At 35.6% G+C, this 24271-nt stretch overlaps 1 protein-coding gene and 1 long non-coding RNA gene across 8 annotated transcripts; one reads left to right on the top strand and one right to left on the bottom strand.

Moving 5' to 3' along the window:
* The first annotated feature begins 1800 nt into the window (after positions 1 to 1800).
* On the top strand, positions 1801 to 5711 carry LOC112200400. Of its 4 annotated transcripts, none has more exons than XR_005810442.1 (5): positions 1801 to 1937; positions 2008 to 2061; positions 2746 to 2983; positions 4692 to 5139; positions 5369 to 5711. It is a non-coding gene; the product is annotated as an uncharacterized LOC112200400 (long non-coding RNA). The 4 variants fall into 4 exon arrangements; XR_005810440.1 differs by having other exon boundaries at positions 2746 to 4547; XR_005810441.1 differs by having other exon boundaries at positions 2015 to 2061; positions 2746 to 5139.
* LOC112200399 (transcription factor MYB124) lies at positions 2402 to 7570 on the bottom strand. 4 transcript variants are annotated; one of them, XM_024341428.2, is made up of 13 exons: positions 7286 to 7570; positions 6741 to 7198; positions 6537 to 6583; positions 6383 to 6439; positions 6150 to 6222; positions 5869 to 5924; positions 5589 to 5768; positions 5320 to 5501; positions 4978 to 5126; positions 4514 to 4656; positions 4209 to 4429; positions 3949 to 4094; positions 2402 to 2959 (listed from the first exon to the last, which is right to left on the bottom strand). In XM_024341428.2, exons 2-13 carry the CDS (start codon positions 6822 to 6824, stop codon positions 2852 to 2854), a joined length of 1446 nt encoding a protein of 481 aa, XP_024197196.1. In that variant the 5' UTR covers positions 6825 to 7198; positions 7286 to 7570; the 3' UTR covers positions 2402 to 2851. The 4 variants fall into 4 exon arrangements, with proteins under 4 accessions (XP_024197196.1, XP_024197197.1, XP_024197198.1 ...); XM_024341429.2 differs by having other exon boundaries at positions 3949 to 4097; positions 4978 to 5123; XM_024341430.2 differs by having other exon boundaries at positions 3949 to 4097; positions 5341 to 5501.
* Between the last annotated feature and the right edge of the window lie 16701 nt (positions 7571 to 24271).

Raw genomic sequence — 24271 nt, 5'->3', positions numbered from 1 at the left:
CAGCAATGAACAATCTCAGCCGGTGCTCTCTCTCTCTCTCATCATGGCCTCGTCGTGGGTGGCTCCGCTGAAGCCGGTGATGAATTACAGCAACAGAGGCCGAGCTTGGATCCCTCAACTGCACGCAATGCCGATTTTTGGGTTTGCTCTGATTTGGTGCCCAAATTATTTCTGGGTGGCCAAATCTTGTTTTTTTTTTAGTAAACTGTGGGTAGAAGAAGAAAAAAAAAATTATACAATTTGATCTTGTTCTATACATGCACAGCTTTGAAAAAAATTCCATCATATAATTTGGACTTGTTTTCTTTATACAATATGTTCTTTTCTTCTTGTTTTGGTAAAATGAGGGCAGAAGGCCCTGAAAGAAAAAACAAAAGGGAAAAAAAAAGTTTTATTGGGGGGCAATAGAGAGCTATTGGGGGGCAATAGACGTCTGTTAAAGGTCTATTGAGGAGCAATAGATGTCTATTGGGGAACAACAAATGTTTTAAATTGATGGAATCTCCTCGTTTTTTTCCTTAATCAAAGTTTTATTTGTCTAATTTTGCTGAGATTAGTTCCTATTTCAGCAACCGAAAGTTCTTTGGGGGATTAGGGGCCAATACAAGTTTATTAAGGGGGGCAATAAATCTCTCGAGCCCTATATGAGATCTCCAACAACCTCTTTGGAGACTTCCGACGAGGTTTCATAAACCTCTATTGCCCCCCAATAAAGGTCTATTGGGGGGCAATAGAGGTTTGTTGTCCCTCTATTGGGGGGTAATATAGGTTTATTGGAGGGCAATATATGTCTATTTGGGGGCAATAAACATTTCCAGCGACCTATGAGATCTCCAACGACCTCTTGAGGACCTTTGGCGAGGTTTTCAAAGAAGTCCAGTGGGTAGAGAGAGGTGACTGGATTCCGGCAAAAGTTGACCGGAATTCGACGACAGGTGACGGGACTCCGGCAAAGTATCATATGGTTTCTCTCTCTCTCTGTCTCTCTATGCAATAAAGGGGTGAGGATAAAATAGTCTAAAAAAAAAAAACATAATGGAGTATTAGGGAAGATCTCTTTAGAGTGTTTTGGGTAAGGGATAATTAAAAAAACTTAATGGGGTAAGTGGGAAAAAAAATCTCTAGAATTGAGGTAAATTGACAAAAACCCTATTTGAAACGTGCCAATAATCATTTTTTTGGACATAATTGCTAATTTAATGAGAATGAAGAATTTCTTCTATAAAAAAAATGAGAATGAAGATTTTGTTAGGATAAAATTTTAGGGGACTAATAAAAATCGTTAATAGTTTCAATCTTCTAGTAAGAGGGATCTTGAGATTCATTAGAGACATGAATTATAGGAAGCACATCACAAGTCGAAGAGAATTGAATCTCCAAATTATTTCTTACAAAAGTAAAGAAAATTCATGTTATAGGCTTATAGCAAACACTTATTGTAAAATTTTATGTAACATGTTTTTCTTGATTTTATTTTAATCCCTCTTACTAGGGCTCCTGAGCTCGGGGTCAATCTGTCTAGTCTAAACTATAGGAAGCAACAATGAAAGGGCCGGCCCACTGGGCTTCTGGCTTCAGCCCTATTGGCTGCACGGGGGGGCAATTATGGTGGTCAACGCTGGTTGCGGCCGAAGAGGATATGAATTATGACAGTACTGACCTTTATTACCAATTCATCCTTATAGCCTACCTATTATCCGCCGAAACTGTGGGGTATAACGGACAATTCGCGCTACCTTCGAGAAAACTTTATTTTGTAGAGAATTCCCTCCCTCTTTTTACCAATTGCTTTTTGCTTTCGTCATAATTACACTTGTCTTCCACCACCACTACCCTGCAACTCAATCTTAAGAATCAGAGACATCTCAGATTAACACAGGTTCAAGACTCTGGAGCTGAAGAAGAAGAAGAAGATGTGACTTCCCTTCATGCCATTTGTAAGTTCTTCTTCTTTCTGTTTCGGTTTCGGTTTCAATTTCTCTATGGTTAACTTCTTTGGATTTGAAGATAACAGAAAGTTGGAAAGTGATGAGGAGAAGAAGATGAGTTTCCTGTGAACTGGTTAGCAATAGCTTCTTAGCTCGATCCTTTTCTACTTTTACGCCATTTTCTTTTTAGTGTGTTCTTGACTTCTTGTTGCTTATGTTTCTAGAGAATAGAAGTATGATCATGTCTTAAAATTCCAGGAAGGTAAATAGAAAAACAGAAGAGAAAAGTACACACCAAAACTCACTCCAATTATATTAAGGTTGGTTACATCAGAAATCAGGGGATAATCAAAGCAAAGAAGAAACTATTAACTTATTCTATACCTTCTGCACACCAAAAAAAAAAAAAAACAAAAAAACAGGAATCCATATGAACTGGTTAATCCTCTCTCTTCTTCTTCTTCTTCTTCTTCTTTTTTTCCTCACTTCTCTCTCTTCTCTGTTCTCTTTCATAATATACTCTAGCTGGATATAGGCGAGCTGCCGATGTCTACTTACAGTCTTACACTCTGAATAACTATGGATATAGGAGGTACTGTACAACTGATAGAATCAAGGCCAAAAAAATGGAACACCCAAAAAAAAAAAAAAACAAAAGAATTAATGACACACCAAGCACACAGGTTGTGAGTTCCGAATAGGAACTCCGAGGTTGGTTACGTTAGATACGTCTGGAGATTCTAGAATGCACCATTGCATTCTAGATCTGTGTTTTGGGAAGCAGATCTCTTAACCTGCCTTTTTGGTAAAATTTCAGGCTGGATGGCTGCAATCCAAAGAAAATGGAATTCAGAAGAAAATGAACTCAATCATCATCTGAATCATGTAAAACTGCTATATATGAGGTGGAGCAAAAAGGTTGGCTATAGACTTTGGAGGAGGGCTCGTTTGCAGAGTGGTGTTTGTGAATTGGTGCTTGGGTTGGGAAAGGGGGAATCCGCTCCAAGAGTTTTGAGCAAGAAGCTCCTCTCCTGAAAAATCCAACATCATAAGTGGTCAGTTGAATCATATTATTCTCTGCACTCATATTTTATAAATATATGATACATGTGCTAATCATTCTATAATCGACCGAGTATCATGACTTTAACAGTGAACTTGAATATGTTGCCGAAAAAGTAACAGCTATAAGGCAAAATAAAAGTACAGATGATCTTACAGTCTATAAGGAAATGAGAAACAACAAAGTTTTCCTAGTTTAGTGTCACAGGAACTTTTGAACTAGCTGAGCTAACTATGTCATCTGATTTTCAATAAAATGTTGGTGCATATTGCAAATGAAAGATAATTTTAGCACTTCAGAGCCCAAGCAACATGTAAATTTCCATAACTCCTGGTTTTAGCAGAAGAATTTTCTCTTTCTAAGACATCTAGAAACAAAAATGTAGGTTCTGCTCTATCTTTTGGTAGGATCATCTGCATAACACATTTAACTTCTCCGGATCTGCAGCTGCTAATTAGCTGATCTGATTCTAATGATTCTACCGTCTTAGCAGCTGTTTATCACTAATAAACCCGGAAACTTCCATTCATGAATTTGCTAGGAAAATCTTTCCTAAAATCCAGAGGTCATTATTACTGAAACCCCTTGCTCCAATGATTGTAATTGGCTTCTTGATTAGTTAACTAGAAGTCCTACATATGCTCCAATAAAGTGATCTCAGTATCCTACTAGTGACTTGATAAAAGACTCAAAGTGCTGTAACTGCAGACATAACAATTGATAGACTAGCTACTCGTCATAATACTTCCACTTCGAATTACTAGAGTTAATAGTTGAACTACTTGCACTAAAATTGTTGCTGCCTTGCTGGTGACATAGCGTGGATAACCTCACAAGTCTTACTAGTAGTGTTAATACAATTAAAGGATGCTTCTAATACTACTGCGACTCTAGCCATTTCTGCTACCATTATAACAAATAGCCATTTGATAAAGTTTAACTCCTAAAGGAACTTACACTGTCAGAAAACTTTGGGCTGGGAATTCCTGCTGCCAAGGATCTGAACATTGGAGTAACTTGAATAGGGGAACTGAACTCTGTACTCGACAATGCAGAAACAACTGCATCATCGTTTGTTGCTTCATCGCAAGATGGAAGTATCTCTGCTGCAATAAGAGTAGATATGTATCAGCAAATGCAATTCAGTAGAAAAGCCTGCTAAATATTTACAAGTAAAAGTTATTTTCAAGCTTGATATCTTATATAAAATCCATTACCTTGCTTTCTAGTTCCATTGGAAACAATCCCTTTCTCAAGTTCGCCAATATTATTTTGTTCTCCAATGTGAATTGTTTGCAACTCGTGTGGAATGTCCTGAGTTATTGTACCTATTTCAGCTTCAATCTGTTCCATTTTATAACACTCTGTTTGGGACAGAAGAGTTGACCCTGTACTGTATTCAGAGCTTCCTGGAGACTCATCATAGAGATCTGGTTGCCTACAATGTGTAAGATATGAATTAGATGCTGTGGGTTATTAACCTTGCTAATATCAGAATAGAGGCCTAGAACACTTTTCTCACCGCCATGATGGTCGACCTCCCTCACTAGTACTCCGTAAGTCCTCTAATAGATATTTAAGATCTTCGAGTTGAAAATCAAAATCACTCATTCCATAGCTGAGGATGTCACTCTCTTTGCTTTGATTCAAGAAATCTTGGAGAACCTGAATATCACATTTGATTTATGTTATATGCACAGTTGCACAGTGGAGGGAATTCATTTACTAAGCACAGCTCAGCAGTCATAATATGCATAATGAGGCCAGGCAAGCAAGATATCTAAAAATGAAAAGTCAACATTCAACATTGAACCATGTATGAAATTACTAGAGATGGCATCTGTTTGGTTGATGTTGAGCATTTTGTACTCATTCGATCACAATTTTTATGTGTCATATATTACATTATGATGATAGCATTTTCAGAACCAGGCAATTGGATGTTGATAGCTGAACTCAGAACACAAAGGTGCAAGTAATTCTCACCTTCCAAGCATTTTCAAGACTCTGATCTGTGTTATCTGTATTAACCTTCATAGCCAATGAGCTGAGCAACTCTGCTTGCTGCATCAAAGCAGTTATCTTTGGATCATCCTTCTTGAGAAATGAGCCTTGAAACTTGTTAGTTTGTGCTGCTGATAAATGAAAGTAAGAGCAAGATTAGATTCTCCAGAAGTTTTATACTTGAAAACAGATATCACTGCACACTGAACTTTCAAAGAACAAATAGGCCCACATTCTGTTGGCTAAATAGAAAAACTTCGCTTATAAGGCTTTTCACAGCAATCAAATCAAGTTTCAAGCAATTTTTTATTTAGGATGGCTTACCATCCCTGGGGGCTTCCTTACTGATATTGACATTATGCTGATCTTGCAGGTTGTTTACACTGTGGATATTCTGAATCAACACAGTAAATGGAGCTCTTAGCTGCTGATTAGTCTTTCCACATTGCCCATGTCGTCTGTCACCATAGTTGCAATTTTCCGAGAGACTAGGGATATGGCTCCTCCTGTGTTGCACTAATAATGAGTTCCACTACATTTAAGTAATAATCAGATCAACATTTTGTACATATAGATGCAACTTGTAACTCTACCTCATCTTCTTAAGAGGTGATGTATTTTCTGATGTTCCATCTGTATTGAAGCCATTTCGGATTATGACCCTTTTGTCATTCTGATTCATATACGAAGAGGCATTCTCTTTCGCTAAGGCCTCATATTTTGCTCTCTTCTTGCACAAAGTGGAAAACCGGTTTTTCACAGCATTGTCAGTTCTGCAGAATTAGCACGATTTCATAATGTTAAGCGCCTCATTACTAATATCAGAGAGCTGCGTGATTGCACAGGCGTATAGAAAAGAAAGCTTTTATTCACCTTCCTGAAACCACCTTCGCTATTTCGGTCCATCTGTTACCAAATATCTTCTGAGCCTGCACATCAGATCACCTTGATTTCAATGATGGGAGTAAACAGAAACTTTCGATAAACAGTGGTCGATTTTACTGTTGAACTTTAGGTAGACATACTATGCAATCAAAAGGTCTGTCCTTTGGTTTTACGATGTAACCCAGATTCACTACTATCTACTAGTCCTATTCCTATGAGTCCTACCTACTATCTCAGAGCAAGTTCTGGAAAAGTTTTGTATAAATTACCTCACATAAAAGCAGGTCTTCCTCTGGTGACCATCCTCCCTTCTTGAAGTCCGAGTTCAAATATGTGTACCATCTGCAACATTATTGTCAAATTCCACATTAGAAACCAACAAATTAACAGTCAAAACAATCACACTTCAATAATTGAGCAAAACATAAAAGAAAACACAGGGTGAGGAAGACATGCTTAGCAGAGATCGTTTTCAACATTAAATTTGGGTTTTGAAATTCACCTTCTCCTGCACTGTCTAGTCGTTTTGTCCTTGAATTTAGACGCAATAATAGCCCAGCTGCACACAAAATGATCATTAAAAACAAAGCCATCAAACTGGATTCAGTCTCCAAAAGAAAATGTTGATGGATGGAGGAAAAGGAATTAACTCTTACTTCTCCGTTCCATGAATGCTAATTTGTTCTCGCAGTGTATCATCTTCCTGCAAGTCACCAAACCCATGTGAGAAAACCAATCTCAGACAAAGAACAAGCAGCAGCGCAATCAAACCTTATTTGACTGCTGATCAAGAGACCAAAACTTTCAATCAAGAATCCCCCGAGTGTCTAAAAAAACGAGAAGAGAAGAAATGAAAGGACCTCTTGAGTCCATGTGACGATATGGCGCTCCTTCTTCTTGGGATCGGAATATTCATTGCCAAGCTTCTTCTTGATTTCTTGCATTTGAGGTCTTTAATCTCAACCTTTCACACACACTCTATCACTCTCTTTCTGAGACGCTCCTCCTTCTTCCCTTTATCAAACCCAAGTAGCATGCTACTACTAAAGCCAAACCCTTTTCCAGCCTATATAACAAAACGGGTAAACCCCAAAAGAAACCCTTCCCTCTCTTTTACCAATCTTTACAGGATACTGTTGGGTTCAAACGGAACCATTAGCAATAAGCACGTATAGTCCAGACCAAAGACCCTCAAAAGCTATATGCGTAAATGGTATCCAATCTTTTTATCCTATAGACTCTACACCACAATAGGATTTGGATATTGATTGCCTCGGATTCTAACTTTTCAGACGCCTTTGGAGTTTGTAGTCTTCCCCTGAATTGAGAAAAGCGAAAAGGAAATAAGACACTGAGATTATATTAGATCTGGGTATTCGTATAACTTGTATTTGGTTCAACTTACAGAAGAGTTTGGCCTGAAAGCTACGATCTTGGACTGAACAGAGAGATGTAGATTGTAGAAGAAGAGTAACAGAGCTTCTTCTTTTTTTTTGCTTTTCAAATTAACAAAGTTACAGAACACAACAACCAAAGGGCTTGCGAGGACTGATGCAAGTCTGGAATATATATTTCTTTAATGGCAAAAAACAAATTGGAAATTAACGGATTGTTTTTGCTTTTAGTTTAGTGCGCGGGTATGAGGGCAAGTTTGAAAAATAACGCTGAATTCCATGAGATAACATTAATGGATGGATGATGATGGAGGAGACTAAAGACCCACAGGGCCACACACCCAGAAGCAGCTCACTATTTATATATACACTAGCTAAGTTAGGCACGCGAGAGTTCTATATTACTCCGCTGCGCAATACTCAGAACTCGTTATATTAGTCATTGTTTACAGTATTTCGATCTAGAAATTTTAATACTCGGAGCACTACAGAACAGTACTGTCACATTTATTTAAAAGGAAAATTATATGATTGGTTGTGGCACATGCATGATACACAATCAAGTGTATATAAGGAAATTGATGCATTTATTTGATTGGCTGGATTCAAATTTTTGAATGGGTTTGTGGGTTTAAAGGAGACGTTGCCATGTTCGTGACCTAACCAACAGGTTCACATTCACTCTGGGCAGCCTAGCTAGCCTAATATTATCTCCATTTCAATTCAATGCTTGCTTTGGTAGGTTAATTACTTCCATCATCAGAATATCATGCTCTTTCTTCATCACACCCACTTTCATAAGAATTCACAGTATCTGTGATCCGACCCCCAGTATTTCAAACTCAGGACTGTCTCTGTTGGCCACACACGACGTGACGCGTAGGATTGGAAATTTTGGAATTTTGGAGGTGTTTTCTTCAATTGGCAGTTTCCTGATCTGGTTTCACTTTCTCCATTCACAAGCGAGAGTAAATACGTACGAATTCGTTTTTTGAAATTTCAAAATTTAAAACTGAAAATTGATTGTTTTTCTTGTTATGCATATATGCATGCCATTCGTCATGTATAATGTATTCTTATGGGGGGTGTTGCTAGCTCAGTTTCTTATTGTCATTTGCAATTCATGAAACAATTTGGAAATGAAATTAGCTATTTTTGTTAAACTATTATAAATCATCTTAAATGAGGTTAGTTATATCATCAGCTTTCGATACTTCTTAAACTACGTTGGTCTATTTTCAAATAAACTCATTTCATTTCAAAAAATTTGTAATTTTTTCACGAAGCGAAATAATAAAATTGTCCCCTTGTTAAGAATGGATATGACAAATAAACTTATTGGATTCAGATTTAATTAAAATAAACTCACAAGCCGCAAACACTAAAACACGACTTGATATGGTCTATTATCCCTACCATCCAATCATATTGATATTGAAATGAATTGTCTATCATTTTAATAAACACTGCTGTGGGAGTTTTGATTTCTTATTTCTATAGATAGATCCAAACTAAATTTCTTAATACGCGACAACGCTTTACATTTTAAACCTGTCACTTCACGAGTTAGTATATCACAATTAATATTTTCACTTCTTCTTTTGACCAGTTTACAACTTCAAATACGATAATCATATCTTACTGCATCCATCACCAAAACAAGTAGACATATATTATACATTCGTGAAAACAAATGAATATATATATATATATATATATATATATATATATATTATGGAAGTTGTGTAAGAGCTAACTCAGTGCCGATAATCCGCTCTAAACGATATATAATATATGTTCATCAAGACAATGGACATACAAAATACATGTGTTTGCAAATGAATTAGAAACTGGGGCACCCTCTCTTCCGTAAGGGATCTTCATCAAAGCCAAAGGCCACCATGTCGGTATACCCTTCTGTATATACTCCATGAATTAAGACAAATATTGGTTTGTCAGCAGTAAATTCAAACTTGTTCAGTATTCGTAGTCTTAATCTTACACAATGAGAATGTGGCCAAAAGTAGAGAGGAGAGAAAACGTAACCCCACAATCTCTTATGGAAGTGACAGAAACCTAACGCTAGATCTAATTGTATACATGTTTTCTTTTCTTTTTTTCGTTTATCAACTCATTTGAACTTTATTAGTTTAGACTAAAAGTCCTCGTGGGTCATAAACTAGCCGACTAGTGATTACACAATCCAAAAAAAAAAAAAAAAAAAATGCATATATATACGAAACCAAAACTTTGATAACTAATTTCATAAACTCTTGCTTTCACTAAGTTTCTATTCTAAAACCATGGCTGCAAGCCTACATTACATCCTAAATAATATGTTTTCGTATATTAAACCAGTTTTCTGTGCTCACATGCTCTGAATGTGTAAAAAAATTTAAATTATATATTGATAATAACTTCAAAAAAAAAAAGTGGGAAGTTATCTGAATTGTGGGTGGTTATTGCAGACATGAGTAGTCAACAATCTGAAAATTATTTTTATTTTATTTTTACATGATTTTTAGTTTTATTATTTACCATACTATCACTCAATTATTAAAAATTACCTAAAAATTAATATAAGATCTAAGGATTTTGTTGTCTTTTCACATCAATTTTGGCTAAAGTCTTCTCTTAATAATAGTATAGAAAAGTTTTGATACAATACAAAATTATGCTATGAGGTATTATGACATTTTTTTCAAAGTTCATGGATAAATAAAATTTATTAATAATATAAAAATTACACACGATGACTTACATCAAATAACATAAAGAATTATCACTAAATCAAATACTTTCACCTATACGATGATATTGAAATGTATTACTAACACAAAATAATTTTATTTAATTTTTGTTACATAGAAGAAAATCGAACTCCTAATCTTATGTAGCCTTAACTCGAGTCTCACCACTTCATGAGTTAGCCCAAGGATGTATCCTATTTCAAATTAACTTTTAATTGATCAAATTTATAGTCGTTTAGCCATGCAGCGTGTTTATAATCCACCACGTGGCCCAATAGATAGGACTAGAGGAGAAGATGCAATCCTATCTAACTTTTGAAAATGTTCAATTAGTGGAGCCGTCCGAACGGCAAAAAACTAGAAACTGGGCTTCTCGTCGGTTGCTTTCCTGATAACGAAATCTCCCGCCAAAATATAGGCATCGATACAGGCAAGAGATTAAGCCCACGTTGCTCATCAGTTCTTTGAGGATACTACTGTCCGTAAAAGACGATGTCTGTATATACATGTATCATGTATGAGCTAATTATGCTTTTAATTTGGATCGGAGAGGGAATCCGGAAACTGTCGCTATAAAAGGCTCAAGGGTCGGTGATGTAGGGACAAATACAAACCAGCTAGCACTGTAAATTGATGAAAGGCTAAGACTCAGAACAAGAATAAAAATTCAAAGAAGACTGATCGACCCTGTGGAACCCTATGAAAAAGCTAATTTGCTTGCTCCAATATATGTACAACCTTTGCAGTTAACTTTTGAAGTTGTATGTCTATATGAGTCTTGAATCATGACGATACATGAACCGTAGCTAGCTTTACGAAATTAACTGATCTGAAAAATAAAGAAACTACGATTCATCTTCTAGTCGACTTCGTCCACCCATTATGCATTAATTTTGTCATTTTCATCTTTTCTTTGAAATGAAAGCTCATTTTTAGTGATCGATCATATCTTTCTTGTCTTTACTATCTGGATGGGTTGCCTTTATCTTTTTAACACTGTCTAATTAGCACTGTTACATATATATTACAGTACTATCCAGGAAGATATGTAATTGACATTTTTAAGCGGGTAAACTAATCGTCATCTTTGACAAATCGACCTCACGCGGTTTTATCAGGAATTTAGTTCCATTTGGTCCCATATGACGCATATGGATTAGTATATAATTAACATGTTGGTTCATTACTTTAATTAAACGTCGCTCAATCCAAATCCAATTTCATGGGCCACAATGATCTCAATCAAGCTTGTATATCCCATCTAATCGTTTATATAAGAATGTTAGATGTTAATATAACAGGAGAGAACGCATTCATACATCATGTACTAGCTCTCTTTACTAAAAGCCTAGAACGCACTGCATTTTGATTTGAAAAAATCAATGATACATGTAATATACTCATTAGTCCAGAATTCAAACATTGCACAAGCATGTAGGGTTTCCCTGAGGAAAATGTGCATCAACACTATGGCCAATATGACGGACTTTAGTAAGATTAAATTGATAAAGTCTAACCCATTTCCCCACATTAATTTGATAAAGTCTAACCCATTTCCCCACATTCATAATGAAGGTAAATTTGTAATGAAATAATCAAATAAACTGAATAAGTCATGAAGATCAAAGATATAATTGCAATCGACTATGAATAAGAAAACTTTTTTTTTTTTCCTGAAAAAAATAAAAGACAACATTTTAGGGCCCTTGCTTTTAAGAAGTTTTTTTTGTAGGTACATTTTTTTAATTGCATTCCTAGCTAAGACCATAAATGCTATGATTCTACTTTGTTGGCGCTTGATCTGTGTTCGACATGTTGCTGGTCCGGTTTTCTTTGTTGTTGGCTGGCTGTGTCCTCCTTCAAGTTCTAGTTTGCTACTACACAAAGTGAATAACACTCAAATCAAACAATATGAGTTCAAAGTATAAGTTTTGCCAGAAAGTGTAATAATGTGTTCAACCGATATGATTAATCTCTTTTTTTTTTTTTTTTTTTCCACCAAATAATCAGATGCTGTACATAATCAAATTAACTACCAATTTAAACGATTATTCAATTAAAATTCATCTTACTAGTTAAATAATGCTAAATATTGACAAGAAAAATAGCAATACATGCGATTGACAATGAAAAGCAAGCTAGCAATACATGAATGAGGAAGACTGAAAGAGATTAGCATGCAAGCATTTCCCTTCACTAGCTAGCTTGTTTCATAAACCCTAATGAGTAGAGTCTATATATAGGTTTATTTATAGGCCGAGGTTGGGAGCAATACAACCTTAATATCCAACGAGCCTAAACTCCACGATGCAATTATACTGTTTCCACTAAGGTCGGTTAGGAGATTAAAAAACCTAATCTAATTTGCAAGGTATAATGTTGTTTCTGCAGTGGAGGTTAGGTAGGGAAGACGGAGAGGCCCAAGTTCCCAAAGAGATTGGTAAGTTGATTAGATGAGGTGGGGTACGTGGAGCTTATTATAAGCGTATTCTTTTCACTCTAGCTATCTCCGATAATCATCGTCGTCTTCAGTCATCAACTCAACATGCCAAACCCTAGCGGCCACCCACTCGATTACGCCGCGCCAAGTGTCCCCGCTCTCCCTGCCCTAGCCTTTTGTTAAATATTCTCAAATTAAGCAATTTTTTTAGAAATGAATTAAAATGGTCCTATTCTAGGGCTCCCATTTCTCAACAAAAGGCATGGATGAATCATTAGCTACTACATATTCAATGAGCCTATCATAACTCACTTTTGCTTTGGTCTTAGACTCATATGGATTCTTATCTCATAATGCTATATGCTTAATTAAAACTAAACTGATCTAAAGTTTAACTTACTATGATGCTTTCACTTGATTTGATTTTGTTTTTGCTTATGATGCATGAATGTTTTTAATTTTTATTTTATCTTTTTCTATCAATTACTTTTAATTTAACCTAAGAGAGATAGAGTATCCATATATGCATGAATTCCAAAAGTATAATATTCAAGTACAATCTTTTATCTCGTAATTCTTCTTTTACCCTTTACAATTGAAAAGGTTTTATTTTAATCAGTTAAACAATTTTTACATTCTTTATGATCTATCCTTTATTTAGTCTGAGTATCAAAGAAGATGAAAAGAAATATAAAAAGCTAGAGATCGAATCAATAAAAACCTTAAGAAAGAAGGAAAAAAAGTATGTCTCGTTAACCTTCTTGATCGTATTATGTATGAATTCAAATACAAGTGATTTGTAAACAATCAACGTATAGTTTTAGTTATATTTAAACGAGTTTTAGGCCCCTTGAGAGGCATTGCATTCAAACAAATGTTTCACTTTGTCACTTGGTCTCTGGGTGTCTTTCGGAAAGTAATTAGGCCAAAACAACTTTATTGGCCAAGCTTCATGACTTTTCAAGAGATTTGCACCTGTTTAATCTTTAGCCCTAAGTACATGTTGATTACTTTGTCTTGTTGTTTGTGTAAAGGGCCCGATTTGGCATTTGCTTAACGCTCCCTTACTATTGTATCCCTTTTCACTAAATCAAGCTAGACTAATCAAGAAAGAGGACAAGAAGGTCGAAAAATAAGGCTGAAAAGGAGAGACCAATTTTACCCTACAAATAAAGTTTGATGTTGAACACTTAATCAACAAAAGCATCAAAAAGAGTACAAAACAACTTTTTACGTTTTTATCTTAATATTCCTTAATTCCCATTATGCTTGATCGATCTTGTTATTTGATTTTCCCAATTGGTAATGAGTAAGAGCCGCGGAGTCGAGATCGATAGAGGTTTGAATGAACTTTGAATGCATTGAAGGCATGTAACTCGTGCATGTTATGTTAACAACACGAATTCTGTTGGTTAATATATTTGAAATGACGCTCTAATTATGTAAGTTACATACTTAATGGTGTAATACAAAATATGCATACATACACACACACACACACACATATATATATATATATATATATATTTCGAATTAACAAGGTAGTTATATAACATAGAAAAAACATAAATTTTACATGCAAATATTTATGTTGTAGATAAAATGCAAATATGCAAGACGGATCCATGTTCAGGAGTAGGCTGACCCAATGAATTAATTTACTTTCCAAAGGCACTTGTTTTATCTATCTATTATCCTAAACTCTAAACTCAATCTGTTTGCAAAAAATAACTCACAAGACCAATTAAGTTCGGAGGGTTTTTTTTTTTCCTCATTTACAATAACGGATGGAATAATACATTTAAATTATTTGCAACTAAGAGCTTCCTTATTTTAAAACTAATTTGAAATTTTTGTTTCATTCCACGACATAATATTTTTGAATCCACCATTGAGACAATAAAATTCGTACTAATTTCATTCTACCACCATATATAAGCCTCCGGAACTCGATTATATGTAAGATTACATATAACCTTGTTCTTAATATATCCTATTTTCCATGTTATTGAAAATCAGAAAGGTTGATATTATTCAAGCACATTTCGTGGTTATGGACTTGTGGGTGGCAAAATATTCCTTGGCTGAAAAGAAACGGAAGAGTAAAGGTCCCACGTGTGAAGCAAAAGTTCGAGGTCATGTAAAATTTTATCTATTTTTAGCTTTATGTGAACGTTGGGGTTCTCTTTGCTTGGGATTCCTACATGCTTTGTGGGCTGTGGGCACCTCCATTTTTGATATTAGAGCCACCTTTCCAACACTCGCTGGATTTTCCTCTTCCCTCACTTTTCTCTCCATATCTCTCTGTATACAGTGTATACAAACTACTATGCTCTCAGTGCTCTCTATCTCTCTCAGTTGTAAAGGGAAAGCAAGGTTTCGGGAATCCTATGCCCCCATTAATTCCTCCCCATATTCCCATATAGCTAGTTTGGTTCTTATTGCTGTGACCCTTTTCAGATTATAAGATTCCCATGCCTCTGCTCATTCTATGCATACATTATGTTCCTTTCAAGTCCCACTATACAAAATATACACATATGTCTCATTTTTTCTTTCTTTACACCCTCAATTAAGGGTAGTCAGAAAATCATCTTTGACCTGAATATGGTACAATTAATAAACTAGCTGCGGCCCTCCTATACCTAACTGGAAGTCATATATTTAGCTTCTTGCTTATTGACTTGATTCTATCATTCTATGTAGTGAATTCACTTTCACTGTGCTTTGTTTATAGACCATGATCATTGGTTTGAAATGCATTCCGAGCTTATTTCAAATAGCTTAAGTTTTTGAAGTATAATGGTTCTCAAACATAGGATAGAGAATCATGACAATATCAAATAGATTTGTTATTTGCATTATATCTTCAAATTCAAGTCCTCTATATCAATCTAACTCTATCTAGTTATCTTTTCACTTGCAAGTTTAGAATGTACGTGAAGTAAGAACAGATATATAAAAATCATGCACCTTATCACAAATATCATATTATTCTAACACAGCTTAAATTTTAAAATTTTTTAAATAAAATGAATGGTTATAACAATATGCTATATTCTAAGAAGCTCCTATGAATGAAAGGGATTGCTGTAGTCATGCGCACAGCTCTACTACTTTGAATTTCCCTCCACAATATAGTATACACTTTGATCGAGTGGTCTTGGCTACTCAAAGTGGGCTTGGAACTTGGAAGTACCGGGTTGACAGACTAATGAGTATTTGATTATAATACTATCCCTTTTGTGTGCGTGTGATTTCTTTTCATTGATATTGATGTGGCCTTGAGTATATTGTAGACCCCTCCCTAAGTCACCTCTATATGATTATATGGTTGTCAGTTTGTTATACGGCAAGGTATGTTCTGGTGGCATTTCACTTCAGCGTGGAGCTTTATAGCTTTTGCGGAGTTTTGCCAGTGGTTTTGTATCAAATGAGTATATCCATGTTTCGTTGCTAACTAACACATATTTGCTAATTAAGAAAGAGTTTTTATTACTAGGGTTAAAATTTTCTTGCATAAGATAAAATGATATCTAACTTTCAAAAGTGATTAAAATGATACTTAAATTTTTAAAAACAAATCAACTTAATACCCAACTTTCATAAATGATCAAAATGATACCTAAAGTTTTAAAAACAAATCAACTTAATACTTCGGTTTATTTTTTCTAACTTCTTTGTTAAATCAAATGCAAAATCAAGCCAAAAAATTGAAGTGATTTGTCGTCAGAGGGCCATCAACCATCTATAACTCAATCTTCTTCTTCTACATAATTAAAAAAAAATCTTCCATTTAATTTCAATTTCTACCATCGATCGTAGAAACAAATAAAATTCGGATGTTTCCCAACTTCTAAAGAAACAAAGAAAAATGGGAAGAGAGAGAGAGAGAGAGAGAGGTAGAGATAGAAGAAAAAGAGAATTAACAAAGTAAAATAAAAAAATAATTGAAAAACAGTTTTGTGTACAATATATTATTATAACCCCACAAAACATTGTACCACACGTTATCAATTTTACCAAAAAGTTACAAAAAATAAACCGAGGTATCAAGTTGATTTGTTTTTAAAACTTTAGGTATCATTTTGATCATTTTTAAAAGTTGGGTATCATTTTGTCCGGTGCAAGAAAGTTTTGACTCTAATGGTGATAAAAAAACTCATTAACAAATGTTATTAGGGTTTTAAAAAGTGACAGTATTAGATATATCTCCCTAATTGAGAATGTGGATCGATGTAGAGACGAATTGGATTTAATCGTGAATATTTTACTTAAAACAAAGTGTTCAACGAAATATCTCGATAAAATCAAAGTAGGTCGTTATATTCATGAATCTGTCATTTGTTGATTAGAAGGGCTCTCGAACTACAATAATAAGAATTCTTGGATACCTTGGTATTTGTCATACCCTCATTTTGTTAAATATTTTGGATCATTGGATTAGTAATATGTCCAATGATTCAAAATATTTAACAAATTGGTAACTTGTTTAGCCCTTAGCCTTTCTAATTTTATTTTTTTTCCTTTTTTTTCCTTTAGGGTTAAGTTGGAACAAGAAGATTTCTCCTCCTCGAAGAGAAATTTGCTCCTTAGCGAGATTTCCGCTCCTCGATGAGATACTTGCTCCTTAGAGGGATTTCCCCCTTGAACGATAGATTTCCTTATTGAGTTTTGTTTAAGGGTCAATTTGGTGGTAATCAATTTGATACGTTTTTGCAATTCACTGCCTACAGTGTAGAATCGGTTGAGGAAATCTAGACCTGTGAATCTGCAAACTTAAATTTATTATTTATAAGGACTTAAAATTAATTACCTAAAGACTTCAATTTATAGTTTGAGGAAACTCTGTAGAAACTAAGTTTGTAGCTACTTAATGTGACTGATTACTTAATGTTACCACCAAGGGATTGCACTCAGGTATCTTAAGTATACAATGAACTCAAGTATCTTTGGTTGCATAGTTTGTATGAGTACCAATATTTTGTTAAGACATTTTAGTGATGCAATGCCTAACACAAACACAAGATGAGTTGTAACTTCCACAAAGAGGAGTTAAGGTACCAAGTATTTGAAATGGCTTACAATCGTCTTAGACACACAAAATGGAAGTTCGCTTGCTTTTTCAGTTGGAATGAAGAACTCTCTATATGCATGAAAACTATACATATATATACATATGTGTTGTGCATTAATATCAACCTAGCTCTCACTACTTACATAATCTATAATAGAAATTTGATATACATGCAGTGCGTCATGTATGTCTTATAACAAAAACTATAATTTAGCGTCTACATAGAATATAAACTTGACATACACGCAGTGCGGCATGTATGTCTCATAAAAAAAGACCATGATTTTGCATCTATCTAGAATAGAAACTTGATATGTACATAGTGCGGCATGTATGTCATACAAAAAACACTATGATTTTGTGTTCTATCTACAATATGAACTTGATACACACGTAGTGCGCGATGTATGTCTTATAACAAACACTATGATTCGCTAGACGCAACTACATTTTATGAGAATACAAAATATAAATATAACATCATTCTCTACTGCCTATTATTTAGGGTTTAGGGTTTAGATAGCAAGTTGATCATAGACGATTTTGGCAATTCTATCAATTGACTATCAAACCTAATATGACTATTAATTGATACAGAACCTTTAAAATAACCTTCTATCCTAGGTTCACTGAATTACTTTCAGTAATAGTCTATATTACTAATTAATTTTATTATTAGTGAATTAATGCTTGTTATTAATGGACAATTACACAATTGAAAATTACGTTTTTTCCTTATTAAAAACAAAAACCTTCTAACCTAAGTTCGTAAAATTAGTATTAGTTAAGTAGTCTTTATTACCAATTAATTATATCATTAGTAGTTTCCTTAACCAAACATAATTCTTTTTACATGCATTTTATGACAACGACAACAATTAGTGTAAAAATAAATAATATTTGTTTAAAATGTAGTCAAATGAGAACCTACTTTAGGACTTATTTACTCAAATAAGAATCTACTTTACTCTAATGAGAACCTATTACAATTACCACTTTTAGGACTTAATTACTCAAATGAGAATCAACTTTACTCTAACGAAGTCCTTATTTACTTTTAGTGTTTATGACTACATATTTTATCACAACCCACAACACTTGATGTAAAAACGGTAACTTTTGTTCTATTTGTAGTAATTACTCCACCTAAACAAATTAGTAAATTTATAGACAATTTAACAAGTATGACAACAAATTTGTTGTCAGAGTGGTAAATTTTTATGTTTTTATCATTAATGAAATGATTACTACAATGACTACACATTTTACCACCAATTGTTGTAAAAAGCGGTAAGTTTTGTCCTATTTATAGTAAGTACTCAACCTAAACTAATGTACTAATTTATGTACAATTTAACAAGTGCAACAACAAATTTGTTGTCAAAATGGTAAATCTTTATATTTTTATCATTAATGGAATAATTACTCAATAACTACATATTTTACCATAACTCGCAACTATTAGTGTAAAAGCGGTAACTTTTGTTCTGATTGTAGTAATTACTTCAAAAACTATACCATTTACAAGATTACCAACTATTTTACAATTCTGACAACATTTGTACTGTGAACATGGAAAAATTAAAATTAGACCAAAAGATATGTAACTTAGTATTGTAAGGAGATTCTCCACTTGATAATTAAGGTTTTAAATTTGATAAAAGTTGTCCAAATATGATATTTACATCTTTGACCACTCAATTACAATAACCACAACAATTGTTGTCATAAGTCGTAATTGTAGTTCAACTATGTGTAATTTATTATTTTGACAATACTTGTTGCATAATTTTTAACAATGTTACATATCAAGAAAGAGTGTGTTGTTAATATGGTAAATTTTATTTTTTAAAATGACACATGTCAATATTTAATTGGGTAACTTGTTGACCAGTTTAGTAGGTTTCCATTATATTAATTTACTAAAAGTAAAAAAAAAAAAAAATAATAAGGATATGACATACATCAAGGTATCCAAGACGACCAACAATAAGAAGCTACTGTTACATTGAGAAAGTATTGATATTAAAAAATGGCTCCAAAAGCTAAAACACGTTCATTGGAGAAGGGAATTTCTTCAAGTGTGGCCGGTCATATAAACAAAACCTGCAAAGAACAAAGGGGACCTGCATGATCAGGATTAAGCACACTAGTCTCTGTATCACATAATTAAGAAAACGGGTCTCTATCTATCTATCTATCTCACTCTCTTTAGCTTCTTTCGATAAAGATTAAAGAGGGGCTCTCACCAATTCAGCACTCGTCAAAATCCTAACAGGCCGGGAAGGACCTCCTCTCTGCGCCTCGTGACTTGACACCACCATTTCACTCTTTATTTCTGAGTTCTGATCCTTCACCCCCCAAAGCCACACTCCTATCTGTTTTTGCTTTTTCTGAGGAAACCAAATTAACAAATGGCAGAGGAGAAAAAGAAGAAGGCAGGTGCCCTGCAATCTATGCATGGTCAAAAGTTTTTTCAGTTCTGAACCCTAATGGCAGCAAGTTACCCCAGCTAGCTTAGCTTGCTTATTCACTATCAGTTCCTTTTGTGAGTACTCGAGGACCTAGCTAGCTTGGTCCATTTTTCTCCTTTAATTTCTTTTTACACTGCCCAACCATGCATGTAGGGAAGTCATGAAAATGAAAAACCATTGAAGCTAAGTAAAGTTGGAATAAATGAATGTGTCTATCTGTCAGTCAGTCCAAGCCACGTAATCAGCCTTATAACATCTCGTTTCTGCATCGAAACATATAGATGTCGACTACGTACTCTGACCAGTGACCAGCATGGACCTTGGTGAGATAAAATGGTTGAGGCAGTGTTATTCAAACTCTCAGTTTTTATCTGTCTCTCGTTCGGTGAAATAATAAATATTAACTATACAGTGTTAGCCCCAAATGAAAATGAAAGTATGTATAACAGCTGCAACGATCACTTTGTACCATTGTACTGTATAGGAATTTGATTTGAAACAAATTTTCAGAAACTTCGGAGAAGCTCACTAAAGATAGTGGTACTGTGGCTAGCTACGCAGCTAGGCAAGCTCAAACAAAGAACACATTGTAGGAGTACTGGGATAAGAAGATTGGGTGTGTGGGATATTTATGATTGCTCACTTTTACAGTCAAGTACTTTCTGTGTTTTGTCAGAAGCTGGGAAGTAAAGTTCATAAGCTGCTCGGCTCCATATATCCTTATGATGAATATGTATATAATTGAATTGAGCCAAGTTGTTTCATTTTGAGTGAGCTTTTAAAAGGGTTTCTTTTACCTGAAGTTGATGTCTGCCAAATGATGCATCCCTTACAAGTACCCCATGGGTCCCCAGAGAGAGCAGTGTACATGACACAAAATCAAGACTCTTCACACCTAACTTGTTTTGTTCATCCGGTTGTAGTCTCAATATCTTTTAGGCATTTCAAACTTATTAGATAAGCAATTTATTATTCTTTTGGTCTAGGGTTTGAAGAATTTCTGCTCATCCGGTGGCGGCTTGGGGTCGGTTTTGGTTCGCCTTGCCTGAAATGAGGCTCTGCCAGACGGGAGTTTGAAGGCTATTGCTTGGGAGGACAGGAGAGTGGTTTTTTGGCTCGGGTATAGGCAGTTTGGTTGGCAAATTCGAGTGCCTCCTCTGAGTGTGGTTGTTTGTTTTCTTGTACGGGACGACGCTCATCGAGGGTTTTCCAAATCCATCGGCGACGTGGTTTTGGAACTTCTCAGCAGCGGTGTGCGGTGCTGAAGTGGAGGAGCGGGAGGCTTGTGTGGGGGGGCTACTTCGGCGATGGTTCGTGGCTATGTGGTTTGTCTCTTGGCGGTGCTTGGCGGCGGGACTCTGGTTTTGCGGCGGAGGATGTATGGAGGAACTACACTGGCCAATACAGGCGGCAAATGGGGGAAGGAGACGTGGTTAGAGTTGCTTATATTATTTCGCCCCCGTGGCATTACTCTAAAAAAAAAACATTTTATGTGTGCTCAAAGTTATTTTCAACATAATATGAACCTTAGCAGAGCTCTGCTAGGGCTGAGAGAGCGCTGCCCCCAGGTCTCGCGACTCTACACATTCCTCCATTCTCAATGGCAGGCTATTTTGGCATCATCTTCGATGTCGTATCAATCGAGTACGGCTATGGTCGTCTCTCATCATCCTCTGAGTTTCTCTGAGCGATCGTCGCAAGCACAGTCTTGTACCGTGGCCTTGGTTTTGCCAATCCAATTGGCTTTCGGTGGGAGATCTTTTCCTATTGTGCTTTGCTGGGAGGAGTTTCAGGTCAGATCCATATTTGAAGTGGGTCGTTTACGACCCAAACGTGGGCGACTAAAGCCAGTTGTAGGCAGCTGCATCACCGAGGTGATCAAGGGCGAGGGTGACCCCGTATAGAGCGAGACGGCGCCACGACGACTGAGTCTTCTCCGACGAAGGTTGGAGGCGTTGCGATTCTGGCATCGTCTGCGGATTGATTTCGAGACGTGCTTTTCCAGGTCAGTCGCTCGACTTCTCTTCCCAAATTGCTCTCTGGCGGAGCGACGAGTTGTTTCAAAAGGGGATGGCGTTGCTGCTACTCAGATCAGTGATTGGTGGGTGCCCAGTTGCCTGAGTGGCCTAAGTATTTCCAAACAGGCTTACTCCTCTTGGGTGCGCAGAGTAGCGCTTCTTGGGCTTGGGCTGTTTTTGCTGCATCAGTTTCAATTTTGACTTCGGGTCGGATTTGGATAAGCATTTGGGACCCAGGTTGTACCCTAATTCGGATCTTGGATCCGAAACAGCTGCTCATATTGTGTTGGTATTGGTTTTGGTTCTTGAGTTCGTTTGCTAACATCCGAGTTTCTGACACCCTCGGTTGCTTTCGATCTCTTGGTGAGCGAATCACCTCTCCTAGGTAGTCATATCATCGGCTACAGTTACAATTACTCTTCTATTTACACTGCTTTAGTGACATATGCAGTGCAGTGATGCCTTATGACATCAAGTCACATGGTTACCTGGTTACCTCTCATTCTCGATGCGATTGTGCATCTAGTTATGCGTTATTTTTACTTTATCATAGAGGCGTTTGTGCATCTCGTTATGTTTTCTTGCTTTCTTTCGATGTTTTATGCATCGTTCCATATACTCCTCAATTTCACTTAATAGAGTTTGTCGTCCTTCTTAAAAAAAAAAAAAAAAAAAATTATTTTCAACATTCTATAACATTGCATCTATATCCATAAGAAAAAGAATAAAACACTAATACCACTTTTAATTTTTAATTTCATGGATATTTGAGTGTGCCTCTCTGCCTCGCTTTCATTGGAATCCCTAAATCAAAATCCCATCACAAAGCCCCCACATTCTTTGAACAAACTAGAAAAAGAAGAAAATGGCGCTAAGCTAAAGAACAAACTGTCCCACAGCCAGGGGCTGCTAAATGCATGTGGGCTAAAGGATATTGACACCCAGGCCCTGTTTATAAACAGGTGGTTTGGGCTCCACATAATGACCAGCCCATGCGTAGGTCATAGACATTTGCTGTAATTATTTTTGTTTTTGGTGAAAACATTTTGCTGTAATTATAGACATCAAGACAATACTGATATTACTTGGAAGTGAAATCCACTTTTTTCCTTTTTATTATGAAACATTGACGAAACAAAGAAATCTTATTGAAAACCCGGCCCTTGAATCATGCTCGTATTGAAAACCCCCTACTTAATCATGCTTTAATCAGTTGTACTTAACTGCTAAGGTAACAAAATTTAAGCATAACTATTATGTTAAATAGAGAGAAGCGTGACCCGTGACCGATCATTGTATCGATATTGTCTCAACTTAACCACTCATTAGGTGTTGAGTTTTGAACTTTTAATCACAAAAGACCTCGATATAATTGAGTGTGAGTCACTCACTTATAAGTTATGTTCTTATTGTCACTTTTCTAATATGAGATCATTCATCCTGAACACGCCTCCTCACGTGCAATCAACTAACAAATGCACTTCCCACGTTGAAAATTGGGATACAAGGCCCATATTAGAGGTTTGGTCAAATCAAGTAACAATCCAAGTCCCACATTAGAGACTTTGGTAACAAACCAGTTGGAATTTTCCAATGGCAATATAAGGAACCTAAATGGGACCTGCTCTTATACCCTGTTAAACATGGACAAGCATAGTCTGTGACCCACCATTGTACCGATATTGTCTCAATTTAACCACTTGTTAGATATTGAGTTTTAATTATAAAAAACTTTGCTACAATTGAGTATGAACACACTTATAAGTTATATTTTTTGTTTGTCAATGTGAGATTATTCCTTCTCAACATATATTTTTTTTCTTTTCTTCTTAATATGTTACAATAGCTGACCTTACAACAACCTCCAAAAATTGATGGGTGTTGGTTGAGACTTGAGAGACATGCTTGGACACCTGGAGGGCAATGAGACTGAGAGTGACAGAAAATGAGAAAATGGACCTTTAATTTTTGTTTTTAAAAGAAGATAAACCAAGCAAAAAAGAACAAATATTGTGAGTGATAGAATGACCCATCAACCAAGTTTACATTGAGTGTGATGATAAGATTTTGGGTCCAGATAGCAACATCTTTGATTTTGATTTGCAGGACAAATTAGACATTGCCCAATGGGTCATTGGTGGGTATAACCCCACACGCCTGCATCTGGGTGGGCCAGAAAAAAGCCTTTAAGCTACACAATTCGGCCTTCCCACGATTTCAAGGCCCAAGTATGGGCAA

This window comes from Rosa chinensis, chromosome 4 (assembly GCF_002994745.2).
Source record: "Rosa chinensis cultivar Old Blush chromosome 4, RchiOBHm-V2, whole genome shotgun sequence".
NCBI lineage: Eukaryota > Viridiplantae > Streptophyta > Magnoliopsida > Rosales > Rosaceae > Rosa > Rosa chinensis.
The sequence above is the reverse complement of the archived record's forward strand: the minus strand, read 5'-3'. Positions and strand labels throughout refer to the sequence as shown.